At 35.1% G+C, this 13,707-nt stretch overlaps 1 protein-coding gene and 1 long non-coding RNA gene across 2 annotated transcripts in view; one reads left to right on the top strand and one right to left on the bottom strand.

The window, feature by feature from the left end:
* Positions 1-91: 91 nt before the first annotated feature.
* The window catches only part of LOC139769946 (uncharacterized), a 39,901-nt gene continuing 26,285 nt past the window's right edge, over positions 92-13,707 (bottom strand). The window contains exons 8-10 of the mRNA XM_071701483.1: positions 8,312-8,491; positions 5,899-5,983; positions 92-906 (exon numbers count right to left, since the gene is read on the bottom strand). Of these exons, the coding sequence (XP_071557584.1) occupies positions 837-906; positions 5,899-5,983; positions 8,312-8,491 (335 nt within the window). The 3' untranslated portion in view covers positions 92-836. The remainder of the gene's footprint in view (positions 907-5,898; positions 5,984-8,311; positions 8,492-13,707) is intronic.
* LOC139769949 (uncharacterized) overlaps positions 4,351-13,707 on the top strand; it is a 190,732-nt gene continuing 181,375 nt past the window's right edge. Inside the window, exons 1-3 of the long non-coding RNA XR_011717651.1 lie at positions 4,351-4,555; positions 5,011-5,098; positions 5,423-5,452. This is a non-coding gene — a long non-coding RNA (uncharacterized lncRNA). The remainder of the gene's footprint in view (positions 4,556-5,010; positions 5,099-5,422; positions 5,453-13,707) is intronic.

The raw sequence follows: 13,707 nt of genomic DNA, 5'->3' as shown, positions 1-13,707 counted from the left end.
GATTCGTGAATGACGGTTTAAGATTGATGAGGAAATATTTTAAGAGCTGACGTATTGAAAAAGCAGGTTTAAAATAAAGCTTTGACAACACTGCTACGAAAACGTTGATTTATTTTTAACTTATCTACAATCTTGGACGAAGTATAGAATATATTATTTCCTTACATTATAATACAGAATTACGTAATTATGCATATGTATAATAAGACGTATAATAATAGGCTCGCGAGTTACATGGCGTCGAACCAATACAGTCCGTTTATACTTAAAATGTTTTCATGAGACACTGGGCCTTATTTTGGCAGCGTACTTTGCTCTAAGCGCAACTACTTTTGAACATTATTTTTCGAAATAAGTCGCAAATGCGGTACATTTAAGGATTCATTTTCTGTCAACGTGAAATGACAATCAATCAGATACGCTTAGCACTTAGCAGTAAACGTGCGTGAAATAAAATGCATGACTTCGACTGTATATTCTCCGCGCGTTTTCAGTGTCAAGCGTAGCGTCGTCCGGCTTCAAATTTTATATCTCCGATTTAATGCGAATGTAATGAGGGAAAGATCACGGAATTCGAGCAGTCACGTTTCTGCGCCATGTGCACAGCAGGATGCACGCACACGACTTCGAATATTGCGAGAAGACACGTGTCTCTCTCTTAGCTTCTTCGAGCGCGACTCCTTCAGCTAATTGCACGGGATTATCGCGAGAACTTCGGTGTCCTTCAGAGATTGATCCTGCGGCGTCTTCGCGATGACCCCCGAACTCCACGTGGACATCGGTGACTTTTCGTCGACACCGGTGGCCATGTGCGCGATTAGTCCGGGCCTCTGACATCACACGTTGGGCACGTCAGGTGGGCCTCGAAGGGCCATTTCTTCGCCCTGCGTCTCGGCAGAGAGCTTTCTAAAACAGAAAAAAAGACTCGTTTATGCGTTGCCTTTCATTCGCCGCTGTATTTCGTTCGATTAAATTTCCGCTTCCAATTACTCTGGGAAAAATAAAGACGGAAATAACCCACTTTGGGGCCCACGATTACGCGTAACTAAAAATCGTAATTAGCTATTCTATCTATTTCTAAGATTTTTAAGTTATACTAGTCAATTATCTCAATTAGTTCTGTCGATATTCAATTACGCAAAAATAATTTTCACTTAAGGGGCACTAACCAAAATGTTAATTAGAGTTACTATATCCAAATAGTTTGATTATCTAAAATCGTGGACCCCAAAGTGGGTTATATTTTTCCCAGAGTATCTCGTAATATTCCGACAGAAATTGAAGCGATAATGTTGGAAATAATAAGGGAGATATTGGGATTTTTTCCGTTACGTAATAATTTTACGTGTTACGTTTTATGAATGCTTCAAATCCTTGTAAACCTTTAAGCAGTTTTTGCAGTTAATAATAAAAATTTAATTAATTTTATAAAGGGGCTAGCGAACAAAGCTCGTTCTTAGCTTATCATTATATATTACAAGCGACGAATATACATATACATTCCAATTTAAAACTGCGAGCCGATAAATGTCGAACTGTGGACCAGTCGAATTGGTACGACGCCCTACACGGAATGAGGGAGGTTCCAGGTTCGAATCCTGGCCGAGGTAATATTTTTCGCAATAATTTCTTTACAGTTTTTAGATAATTAAATCGCGTCGATTTAATTCCAGGGAGGGAAGGGTTTTTAATGTTCCAACGATAGCTGTGTTTCAGTCCGACATTTATCGGCTCGCAGTTTTAAATTGGAATGTATATGTATATATATATTCGTCGCTTGTAATATATAATTATAAGCACTAAGAACGAGCTTTGTTCGCTAGCTCCTTTATGAAATTATTTATATCATGCGAACATGACAAACTAATTGTTTAATAAAAATTTAATACTATATTTTCTTTACGTGAATTTATTTCTCTTATTTTATTTTATATAATTTCTTTTTACTTTATATATACACATGTATATAAGTTATGTATTCTAAAGAAATAAAATGAAAAAAACCACGTAAAGAAAAATAAAACTAAATTTTTATCACATATATATGTATATATCTATGTATATGCATGTGTTTTGAGAAATTTTAACTTGTGTAATTTTTATTCTAACAAATTGAATTATTATCGATATTTATTTTTATTTATTGTTTAGAGAATTGGATAATATCCTCAATTTCAACTTAATGTCGCATTTTTCTATTCTTGTTTTCACATTCTTCTGCGCGGTATCCATTACTTTAAGTGTAAGTCATCGAATTAATTCAGCGACTATTAAGTAATTATATGAATACGCGGTCCATTATTTATTAGATACATGAATATTAATTGCTACACTTTTCACAGCGCATAAACGTAAAAGTGCACAAGCGTAACATTGATAAAAGTCCATTATTGTCTCGATTATATCAGCATTTGAAAAGATTTCATCTCGGATTTCGTATATTATATTTAATAGGCAGAAAGCAAAAATCATAATTCATTCCGATTGTACTTTTATTACAATTGTACATTCCGAACGTTACTCCTCCCTCGTGCCGACTATTAGCGTTTTTCATTGGCAGAACTGGTGCGCACTCAGTGCACATTAAAGCCGTCGTGCACAAACCAACGTAAAGTGTATGTTTAATATAAACGGGTTAAATCATGAAATCCTCAATATTCTTTATTGGACTATTTAGTAAAATATGTACTGAATATTTTATCAGTCGAAATATTTGCATTTTACTTTAAATATTAGAGATTAAATCAATGTACAACGGCTTTAATGTGCACTGAGTACGCACCAGTTCTGCCAATGAAAAACTCTATATTTTACGTGTCCGAAAGGATTTTGCATGCATTACATTATTTCTCATGCTGCCGACAAAGCGCAAATATATCAATATGTACTCGAGGATCTGCACGTAATTTCGGATCGATCGGATTGCAACGAATTAGCGAATTCAGGCAACGTTCTTTGAACTCCCAAAACGTGTCACATTAACAAGAATTAATACGATGCCCGTGAGAGAACGCGCGATATCAGCTCGCTCGTTGAAATCAATTCGAAATATACGTGTTTATATAAATGCGATGCAGAGGACATGTTCGGTTTATGTACGTTTTGATTTTGCGGCGCGCCGAGTGTTTACATAGTACGGCGCGTGTTTATTTTTTACAGCGTACAGTGTGCCGTTGTCAACGAGCGCTCATTCACATAGCGAGGCTCGAGCAAGTCAGCAGAGGCGTTGCCTAATTTATTCAGAAAATTCAGGACAGATCTATTTATAATTTTACATTTTGATATACACGTTACTGTATATTTTATTCAATTTATTATATATAATAAAAACGAGGGCAATATTATTTCGAATTATATATATGTGTAAAGATCACTGTAGACGATTTATAATTTATGTCAAAATTTGGGACAGAATTCTATTTATAATTTTACATTTTAACATACACATTATGTATGTATATTTTAATATGTATATATTTTACATATATATGTATTGTACTCTGATTTCTCAAATGTTTTCCGTACGTTACACGCTACGTACAATTATAATTAGAATTGCATTTAAAATCCCGACACGAATTATAGATCGTCTAAAATAAAGGAATCTTTAGCCTATCTATTTGTCCAAATTAATCTGAAACGAAAACAATTTGAAAGAAGCGAAATATTCGGTGGACATAGACTTTGTAAACGCGTCGAATGTTTCCGTTAGGCGACACACGTTGCCTGGCACGGCTGGCACGTGGCGAGTGTTTACTTTTCGCAGCGTACGGCGAGCCGTTGGCGTTGTCAGCGCACGTTCTGACCTTATCAATCGCGTCGCGAGGTTCAAGCAGGTATTATAGGAAGCGGCGCGAGTCGCTCCGCATCCGCATATCATCGCGTCATTACATTTCAAAGCGAGGATCGCGACAGACATCGAGATGCGCCGAACACTTAGATTCCTCGAGCGATTATCTCTCGCGATTATTCCGCGCAGACCGACGACTCGCAAGCGTGCGCGGATCGAAGTAATTGAAATATCTATTTCGTCTATTCATTACAAAGCGGGCAGCGAAATAATAGAGAGAGAGGGAACGGGGGAGGTGTACGTTATCCTATCGCGATTTATTCTATACAATTATTTCCTTAATTTATTTTTGAACGCATGTCGCAGGGCGCTTGGAATTTTTCAGCGGATTTGGACGCGCTCGTCTGCCAGTTTTGGCTTAAAAGCGCGGAATAGTATTGCCAATCAAGCAGCGAACAGCCGCGATACGTATATACGTCGATATCATTTATTAATGATAAGAGCGCGTTTTATGGGACATGTTCGCGCGTTTAAAATGCATTTGCGCGCGCGATAATCGAATTTGGGTTGTATATTTTCAGTCGATCTCATGTATTATCGATCGATTCTTAACCTCCTTAAGGTAATCACGAATCAGTCGCGTCGCGCGACATCGGATCGGAGTGAAGTTGCACCGGATTTGAATTTTTCATTCGTTAACGGGACGCCTCGGGTGAGAAGCGGATCGCGCTCCGGAGCCGAGCGGACGTCACGCACGCATAATTAGTAAGTAGAGCCGTAATTAGCCGCGTGACTTGATAATCTCTCGTCATTCGCGTGTCGCGTACGCGGCGTCGGTGATCAGTCGGGAATCGGGAGGATGCGTATTTCGCGAGATTTATTCGGTCAAGGTCCGTCACCCGGCGCCGGTCGATTACGAGAACGGCATATAGCCATATTGGCAGTATTCCGCGGATGTGTATCCTCGATCTTGCTCCGTATATACTTATCCGGGGTATCATTTTCTTTCCAAATACGGAAAGTGCATGTAAAGGCTGTAGCATTATTGTCGCGGAACGTTGTTGAAATATTGCGAAAAAAAAACAACCAAATAACGAAATATCATCGTTAAATAATGCGGTGGCGATCAGTGCGCCCGCGATCAAAATAATCATCTTATATTTTTGCGAGTTCCTAGTGTATGCGTGTACGTACCTAATATGTGTGTGTGTATCATAAAGGTTCGCAGTGGTTCGCAGTAGCAACGGGCGAAAAAGAGAGGAGGAGGTGGCCCGGGGAGGCATCGGGCAACAGCGGAGCAACCGTGGAGTAAGCATTTTATATGACTCGTTTAATTTATTATTTTATACTTGCTTATTGTTAATTTCAGTGATAAAGATATTTTATTACATATAATATAATGCATATAAAATATTTTAGATTATTTTCAAATATTATAAATGTATTATTTAAGAGATTTATAAGTAAAATTCGATGAATATATATCTGTATTTTCAACATTTTTAGATCTATGATTGTATAGATTATTACGCAGGGAATCAAAAATGAAAAAATTCGAGGGCGCGATAATTATTTTTTAAATATTAATTATTCTGATGCACTGTTATAATTTAAATGCATTCTCTTTTACAGATTACTACTCCGCTGCTGCTCATCGTACCCGTGAGTTTGAAATTATTTTTTACTTGCCGAAGTATAAAAAATGGAAATTGACGAAAATTATATTAAATGTATATAAATGCTATATTAAATATAATAAAAAATATCACATGCCGAACGAAAGATTGAAAACAAAGAATCGAAATAATCTTTAGTTAAAAAATTTGGATAACAATTGCAACAGCAAAATTTTCTCTATTATTATTTATTCTTATAAATCACTTAATATCTAAATTCATCATTGAATCTTACGGTTTTTATCATATTTAAATGTTAAACATTCAGATTAAGTAAAAGTTGGATAAAAATTTCGCCACATTAATTACACCGTTGAAATGTTTCTTACAAAGTCGTCAGATTTATAGTCGCGCAAAGAATTCATCCGTCAATTGCCATTTTCTATATTTAGCAAATACTTCAATGAAATACAAGTGAATGAGTTCACTTACCTCTTTCTAAACTGAAAGATGATATAAACGATGATCGCATTGCCGACGAACAGCAAAGCAATGAGGACCGTTGGCAGCACAACATCTGTAACATAATGCAGATTTGATTAATATCGATTGGTTAACGTGCTGTGTCATCGATGTTGATTCGATTTAGTGATACACTTTGGTCGCACGCGTTCAGAACCTCTCACATCACGAATTGCTGTCAGTATTCTGCGCACTAATAAAATTATTGACTATCCGACGATCGTACGAGCAAATGAATAAAAATGAATATTCATAATATATCCATATTTATGACGCTGACAATAAAATGAATCAATCATATTGATAGTAAATACGAATAATTTATAAATGTCATAATTAAATGTGTGTGTGTGTGTGTGTGTGTGTGTGTGTGTGTGTGTGTGTGTGGTCAAAGACATTTTGATAATAAATTGCAAAATTTTTAATTGGGAAACGTGTAAGTGTTAACGAACATGTACATTTATTATCTGATATCTAACGGATTAATTATTTTAATTGTAATGTCAATAGAAATATTATTTCAGAAACTAAAAAAAAATACTTTATCCAAGAAAAGAATTGATTCATATAATAATATTTGAATTAATTTTTAATAGTAAAATGAAGTTTTTAATATACATATGTTAATCACACACACGCACACATGTATCAGTTGCGAAGTTAACATGAAAATATCTGATCATTTTGTAATAATATTCCTAATGTATTTCGTATTAAAAATGACTCTGCTAGTTGATTGATAACACAACAAAACATTTATGTTAATTGGCAATACAAAAACATTTATGCTAATATGATAATAAAACACGTATCGCGAGAGCATGAAAAATTCATAATGACAGCAATCCTGATCGTGCGGGCAGGTCCATCATCCGCCTCTGACCTCGCGTCATCATCTTTCGCCGAGCGTCATCAACCGTGGCATACTGAACTTTGGACGCTACGGCGAGTGATGACTGAGATTTCTTCCTACAAGAGCCTTCCTGCTTGTTCGTCTATAATTTGATATTTTTATCACGTCGCGTCGCCGTGTTTACCATGTTTACCGTTCGGCGCTTACGTCTTTAGCCAAACATTAATATCAAGCGACTCGTAAATCAATACTTGTTGCAAAAAATTATAATTTAGCATATTTAATATCAAATATATTTCTGGCTTAAATTAAACATTCCGAAATAAATCTTGAGAAAAGAAATATATTATTCTTTTTCTTTTTTATAACTTTACGTATTACGTGTCATCTAGCTTTCTTAGAAATTAACTCGAAGCAATAATTGTTTTCACCTTCCTCTTCAATTTTTCTCTCGAAAACACGACATACATCCTCTAGTAAACAATGGCAACAGCTTCATATTGAACCGAGTGTAATCGCATTTCAATTTCGAGTCAAATATAGCTAGGGAACTTTTATTGATATAATCGCGCAAACAGCACTGAGAGTGACTATTATTGCGAACTATTATTTCGCAACCGTGTTTGAAAACAAATCTCTTTTTATCGCATCATTGATATGCTACTGGATCTCTCAAAATTAATTGCTTTAAATTAGCAGCCTATAATTTCGACATTTACATTTATGCACTTTGCGCATCAAAGAAGTCTTTGCATTTATCACTCGCGATTAATATAATCTCCTCGCTTCGTTGTATCTTATTACCACTTGTGTATCAATTTTAATCGCTTCCTAGCAAGATAATGTTTCTGATGACATTGTCGATATAATTCGGGTCATTAGCTTGTTGCACGTGAAATGTGACCGGCTAAAATCGGAATTGTAGATAAAATAAAAATATCAATCTAGAATTTTTAAAATTTAATATTGATTCAATAAAATCCAAAAGATCTTCAAAACTTTTTTCGTGATATATAAAATGATATATTAACATCTAATTAAAAACTTTTATTGTAAGATTTGTGAACGTTATAATTTTGCCTGTAAAATATAATTTTCATGAAAATAAAAATTAATTATTACTACGCGAAATTAACAAGTCAAAAAAGTATTTCTCGTAAATATCACATGTCTTATTATGTTGTAAATTCTTTCAAGTTCGTAGATTTTATCTCATCGCGGCTTTGTTCTTCAAACACGAGTGACCGATATTTAGAAAATATATTCTTTTGCATCAGTTTTTCACAAATCTCGGCATCACCAAAAATGATGTAAGACTGCTGAAGCCTCCATTTCACGTGCGAACAGCCTAAGCTCGTGCACATCACACGGGACACTCGCGTCACTTTGATAACACGAGATACAGATAGCACGATAACGACGTAATTATCGGATTATTCACTATCGGCTGAAATCAAACTGTTACTTTCGAATCGAAGAAAATCGTCGTCGTATTCGCAGGAGAAAAAATTGTGAATTCAGTTCACTGACCTACGACGTAGTCCGCTTGCTTCATCATGGACGATTGCGCCGAATCCATAACGGGGCTGACGCTCGCGACTGCGTCCTCGCCGCGTCCTATTCTCACCCCCGACCCAAGGATATTGTCCCCGGAGAGACTCGACAGATGATGGCGCTCGTTCTCTGCCTTCACGATCACCGCTGACGTGGCTGTGAACAAAATTAAAGTTTTGGCGTTATAGCAATCGGTCGCAGAATCGACAAAATAAGACTCGCCGAAAGTTGCTTCGCTTAAAAAAATTTAATACTTTGAAGTTTCGTTGAATACATTTTCTACATTATAATTTTTAGCATGAATTTTATCAGAAAGACGTTATAATTTCCTATTTTAAATCAAGATTGAATTAAAGTCTAGCAGCTAAAAATTTCCCTATTTATAATTAATGCAAACTCCAAAGTTGGAATGAGAACATTCTGCAACATAAATAATAATCTGTGTCGTTTCCACGATATTCCTAAAATTTCGTAGATTAAAAATCCTTTTCAGTTTCATAATCTGACATATTTTACGTGCAGCTTTTTCCTTGTTTCACGAAAATACTGTACTTTAATATCTGCAATAGAGATAACGAATGCAAAAATGAGTAAAACAGTTTTACATTTTATCGAATAATCTTCTAATGCAACGCCACATAAATTCTACAGTCGCGATCGATGTTGTCGATAACTTCGGGGGTAATGCATGCGCGATGTAATCCGGATTTGCGCTGCAAGACTACAAACTCTGATAAGTCTGATATCGATACTTCGAAACAGTTGCCGATAAAAAACCAATCGGACGAGTCGTCCGAAAAGCCATCACGGTAACTTCGTATATCGATCTCGACGATTCTCTATGCGGTCAAGGGGAGGAATAAGAAGCGATTGCGTAGGGGTGCTTTATTAACGGATCGATAGGGTCGCGGTTTCCGCGGGGGAAGTCGCATATTGTGCCTCGAATCGCATTCGAGCATCTTGATCTCCCGTATTCTGCTCTTTACAGCAACAATTACAGTGTCAGCGTATGCTGCTCTATCCGATAGCCATTTAATTCTATTCTATTTTAATCTCATTAAACGTCTATTCATGTAACAATCGTGTATTTCAGAAAAAACCGACGTAAGAAAATTTCTTTTTAAAAATTGTTTTTAACCATTTTTTCTTTTTTATTTAAATAAATTATATCTCTAATAATGCAATCTGCTGACACAATTATATATTTTTTAAACAGATATAATATTATTAAAAAATGTATTTATTTAAAGTAAACGCAAAACTTTTCGATTTTAACACATTATATGTACAATGCATTGTTATTATTATAAATTATTATTATACAAATGGATTGATACATCACGTATATCACGTGACACGTGATAACAAAAAGTGCTTCAGCACATTTGCATTCTACATTTATCTTAATTAGAAAATGATATCGATATGAGGTATATATATATATATATATATATATATATATATATAGATTATATATATCTCGAGATATATGTATAAATTCTTCGTGAAGTAATTTTTTAAAATCTTTATTTTCTTATAATAAAAACGGAAAAATTGAATAAGAATGACATTTTAAATTATAATCTAATTCTGAAATTATATAAGAAAGACATATCCTAGCTGTGTCCGATATTTTCGTTCGTTTCAAATAGCTGAAAATATATTTCGACTTATCAAATTAGAAGATATGCAAACGATATGTTATAACAAATCATTGATTTACTATTTTTAATATTCGATCGCTCGAATAGCATCATATATTTATATGCATGTTAATATAATTATATTATTATTTAATGCAAAGGACTTATTCGACTCTAATTTTAAAAATCATATTAAATAAAATTATCAAGAAATGCAACTTTAAAGTAAAATTAGATTCCATTAAGAAAATACACACTCACAATACGTGTTCTAAATCGTTTGTATCTCTTCTCGGAATACACACAATGTCTCGTACATGTACTTCGTCTGACACATGCTTGCCGGAGCTTAAAGCAATCTGCCAAACCTAATATTATTAAACGGAAAACGGCTTTCCTGACTTCTTCGGCGAATTAAATAGGATCGCAAATTCGAGGTAATTCCGGAGGAATTAGCGGATTGGCGTGTCGATAACTTGTACTCGCGACTCGCGAGTACACGTACATACCGTTATATACCGTCTCCCGATTCCGGAGCGCGGGTTTTTCCGTCGATCTCTCGAGGAAGACGCGCTCTCGCGAGAGAAGCCGACCCACATCCGGAGCAACCGCCCATAAAACACCGTTTACGACACAACACGCGTCCGTCGTTATCCCGGATAGCCGCAAGAAACACCCTCGGGCAGAACGCTTTTTTTCCTAACGTTAACACGATATGTTACCGTTACCGTTACCGCGAAACATATCCCGTGAATTATCCTCTTTTCCCCGTCCCCCGGTATATATAAATTGCGAAATTTCAACCTTCTCACCACCACCGCTCTGCCTTCGCTGAACGCTGTCACGCGGAGAAACGAAAAGCGTCGCGTTCTTTTGGCAAGTAAGTAGCGGAATCGCGAACAAAGCGCTCGCACAAGCGCACGTTCCGATAAGAGTAATCTTAAAGCGTTACGCACATATGGGTGATAAGGCAACGAAGCTATAAAATGCTATAAAAGGAACGTTTATCTTTTGTTGCAGCTTATCATGGCTTGTTATGCCCAAAAAATATCAATTTTTGACACCAATGGCAATAATTTCATTAGGTATAATAACAACTTGTTTTATCGAGGATTGTTTACAGTTTACAGCTTAAGAATTACGAATTTTACGGATCTTAATTTTTGGTAATTCACAGCTGTGAATTAATGGATGTAGCATATGACTTTGAACTGACATGAGAATAACTTGCGAAGGAAAGAATTAAAATAGAAGAATATCTAATTCCGTTTAATTGTTAGAATTGAATATTTAATTTTCTGTCGAGATTGATCTTATGATCTGTATTCGTTTTTTTTCATGTGTCCCACAAATTCGCATGAAAAACAGTTTGGAATTTTATCCCATTTTATTCTATTTTCTCGATGCAAAATTTATGAAGCGTATCATTCTCCTCTCACCCAAACTTCAACTCTCGTCTCCCGACTTTTCCGGCGCAGTTGGTCCAAGCTGCTAATGCAGAACTGACGATTCTACCGAATCATGCTAATATTTGCCGAGGCACGGTTGCGTTCACTGGAAGACGCGGTCTCGGGAAACCTTGCTCTTACTTCTTCCTTGAAACTAATTTTCACTCGACGAAGAAACGACGTTTTCTTCGGCTATGCTGCCACGCTACTCGCGAGCAAACGCTCCGTGATAACTATAAATACCACCATTTATACCGAGTGTTCCACAATTACCGGATAGAATAAAACCGCATTGTGATTAATTCGTTCGAAGATAATTCTTCAGTAACGAGCACGTCGAGAGATAAATCCATTATTTATCGCGCTTTCCAATACTGTATGTTATAATTAAATTTCGAACTGCGATTCTCTATTAAAATAAAATCTACATATTTCGCATTAATAAATGAAAATTTCGTCATCCATCTTCTATCACGAAGCTCGGGCTTTGCGCAACAATAACGTCGCCTATTTTCAACCTTAATTGCAACGAAAATTAGTTTGCCTCGGTATATTTTTTTCAATTCATTCAACCGGTCTACAAATGAGAAGGCTAATAACAGGTCGTTTGAAGACACCCTGTGTATTCACACGTAGTGTGTTTATCCAAGCGCAAACGAACGTTGAATTATGAAGTAATTATCGCGCGACCGATGCACCTCGATAAGAGAAGATAATTAACAAAACGCGAAACATTCGTAAAAACTAATATTAGCGTTGCAAATATTTCATAGCATTCTTACATTTTTTTTTTGCAAAATACCGAATCTAGAAATCTAAGATATTTCTTTAAATAGTGTCTTACTTTTAAATTTCTACATCTTGAATAACTTCTTATTTTTTTATTTTTATTAGTATATAATTACTGGTGGAAAAAAGAACATCAAGAACACTTTATCCCTACGATACCCGATAACGTTGTGTTAATTCATTCGCACGGTCGAGAATGATAAGAAAGATCGTACAACATATGGAAATCTTTATGGGGATATCTTACAGGTACATTAGTATAGTGAATATACATATATATATCAGCCCTCCATGGTGTTCTTTTTTCCATGTTCACCAGTGTATTTCTCATTAGTTAGAATTACAAATAAATATTACGAAATATTTAATAATGACTCATGTCGAAATCTTAAGACCTATTTTACCCGCAAAGATAATTACGATAAAGTTAAAAAATTACTCATGTAAAATTTGTACAAATTAACCTTCTGCAATTTTTTCGTGTATTATACAAATTGTTCGTGTTACTTATCTATTTAATTATCTAATGTCTGGACTTTTTCTAGAATGAATTCAGTTACTCGTAGAACAAATAAATTAATTGCTCTTTACATGATTAAAACTGCTTGGCACGAAACCCGTTGCACAAGCATGTAAGTCTAAAATTTCAAAAGAGATGCATTTTAAAATTGCATAATATAGATATCATCATATTTAAATTATCTTGTTTCAATTTTTAACATAAGCTCCAAGTTAAGAATGATTCAGTTATTCAAATTTATATTCCTTCGCAATCAACATCCTTCAATTTAAAGGACGTAATACTTTGTCGCCTCCTGTAACTGTGGTTTTAATTAATTTGTGGCAATTCCAAACTCGTCCAATGTGACAGAACAAAAAGATCGGAGAGTTAAACTTCCAATGAAATTAAATTATTCAAACAACACTTATCGATTCAGCCTGCGACAAAGGTTATAAATAAACTTTCCATTAAAAGTTAAAACGTTTGTTTTAGGTCCTCCGTTTCAAATATACTTAAAATCGAATTTACGCGATTATTTGAAACTTGTCTTCGAAATATAGTGTGCCATGAATTGGGAAATATGTACCTGGTTTAAACTTTTATTTTAATCATTATGTAAGTTAATATTTCAAATAAAATTAGAAATGTCTATATATATATATATATATATATATATAACCTTCTAGTGCCGTTTAACGATCATTGATGATCATGTTGACTACTATCAGTCATTATCATGATTTTCCTGGGAAAGAACTGCGCTACCCTCGGTGGGATCGCCATTACCTCGGCCATTACCTCGGCCATTACCTTGCTATAGGTGACGATCGAATAAAAACCAATATTTACAATTAGTTCGATTTAGAACTCGGATCAAAACAGCGTATACGTCTCTCTGCGCCACGATCGCTACAATGCAGCACATATTTAAATATATATTTTAACATATATTAGACTACATACGAAAATATCCATTTGCAACATATATAT

The sequence above is a fragment of the Temnothorax nylanderi genome, unplaced genomic scaffold, assembly GCF_030848795.1.
Source record: "Temnothorax nylanderi isolate EJ_2023f unplaced genomic scaffold, tnyl_v1.0 TNYL_tig0026_pilon, whole genome shotgun sequence".
NCBI classification, from domain to species: Eukaryota; Metazoa; Arthropoda; class Insecta; order Hymenoptera; family Formicidae; genus Temnothorax; species Temnothorax nylanderi.
The sequence above is the reverse complement of the archived record's forward strand: the minus strand, read 5'-3'. Positions and strand labels throughout refer to the sequence as shown.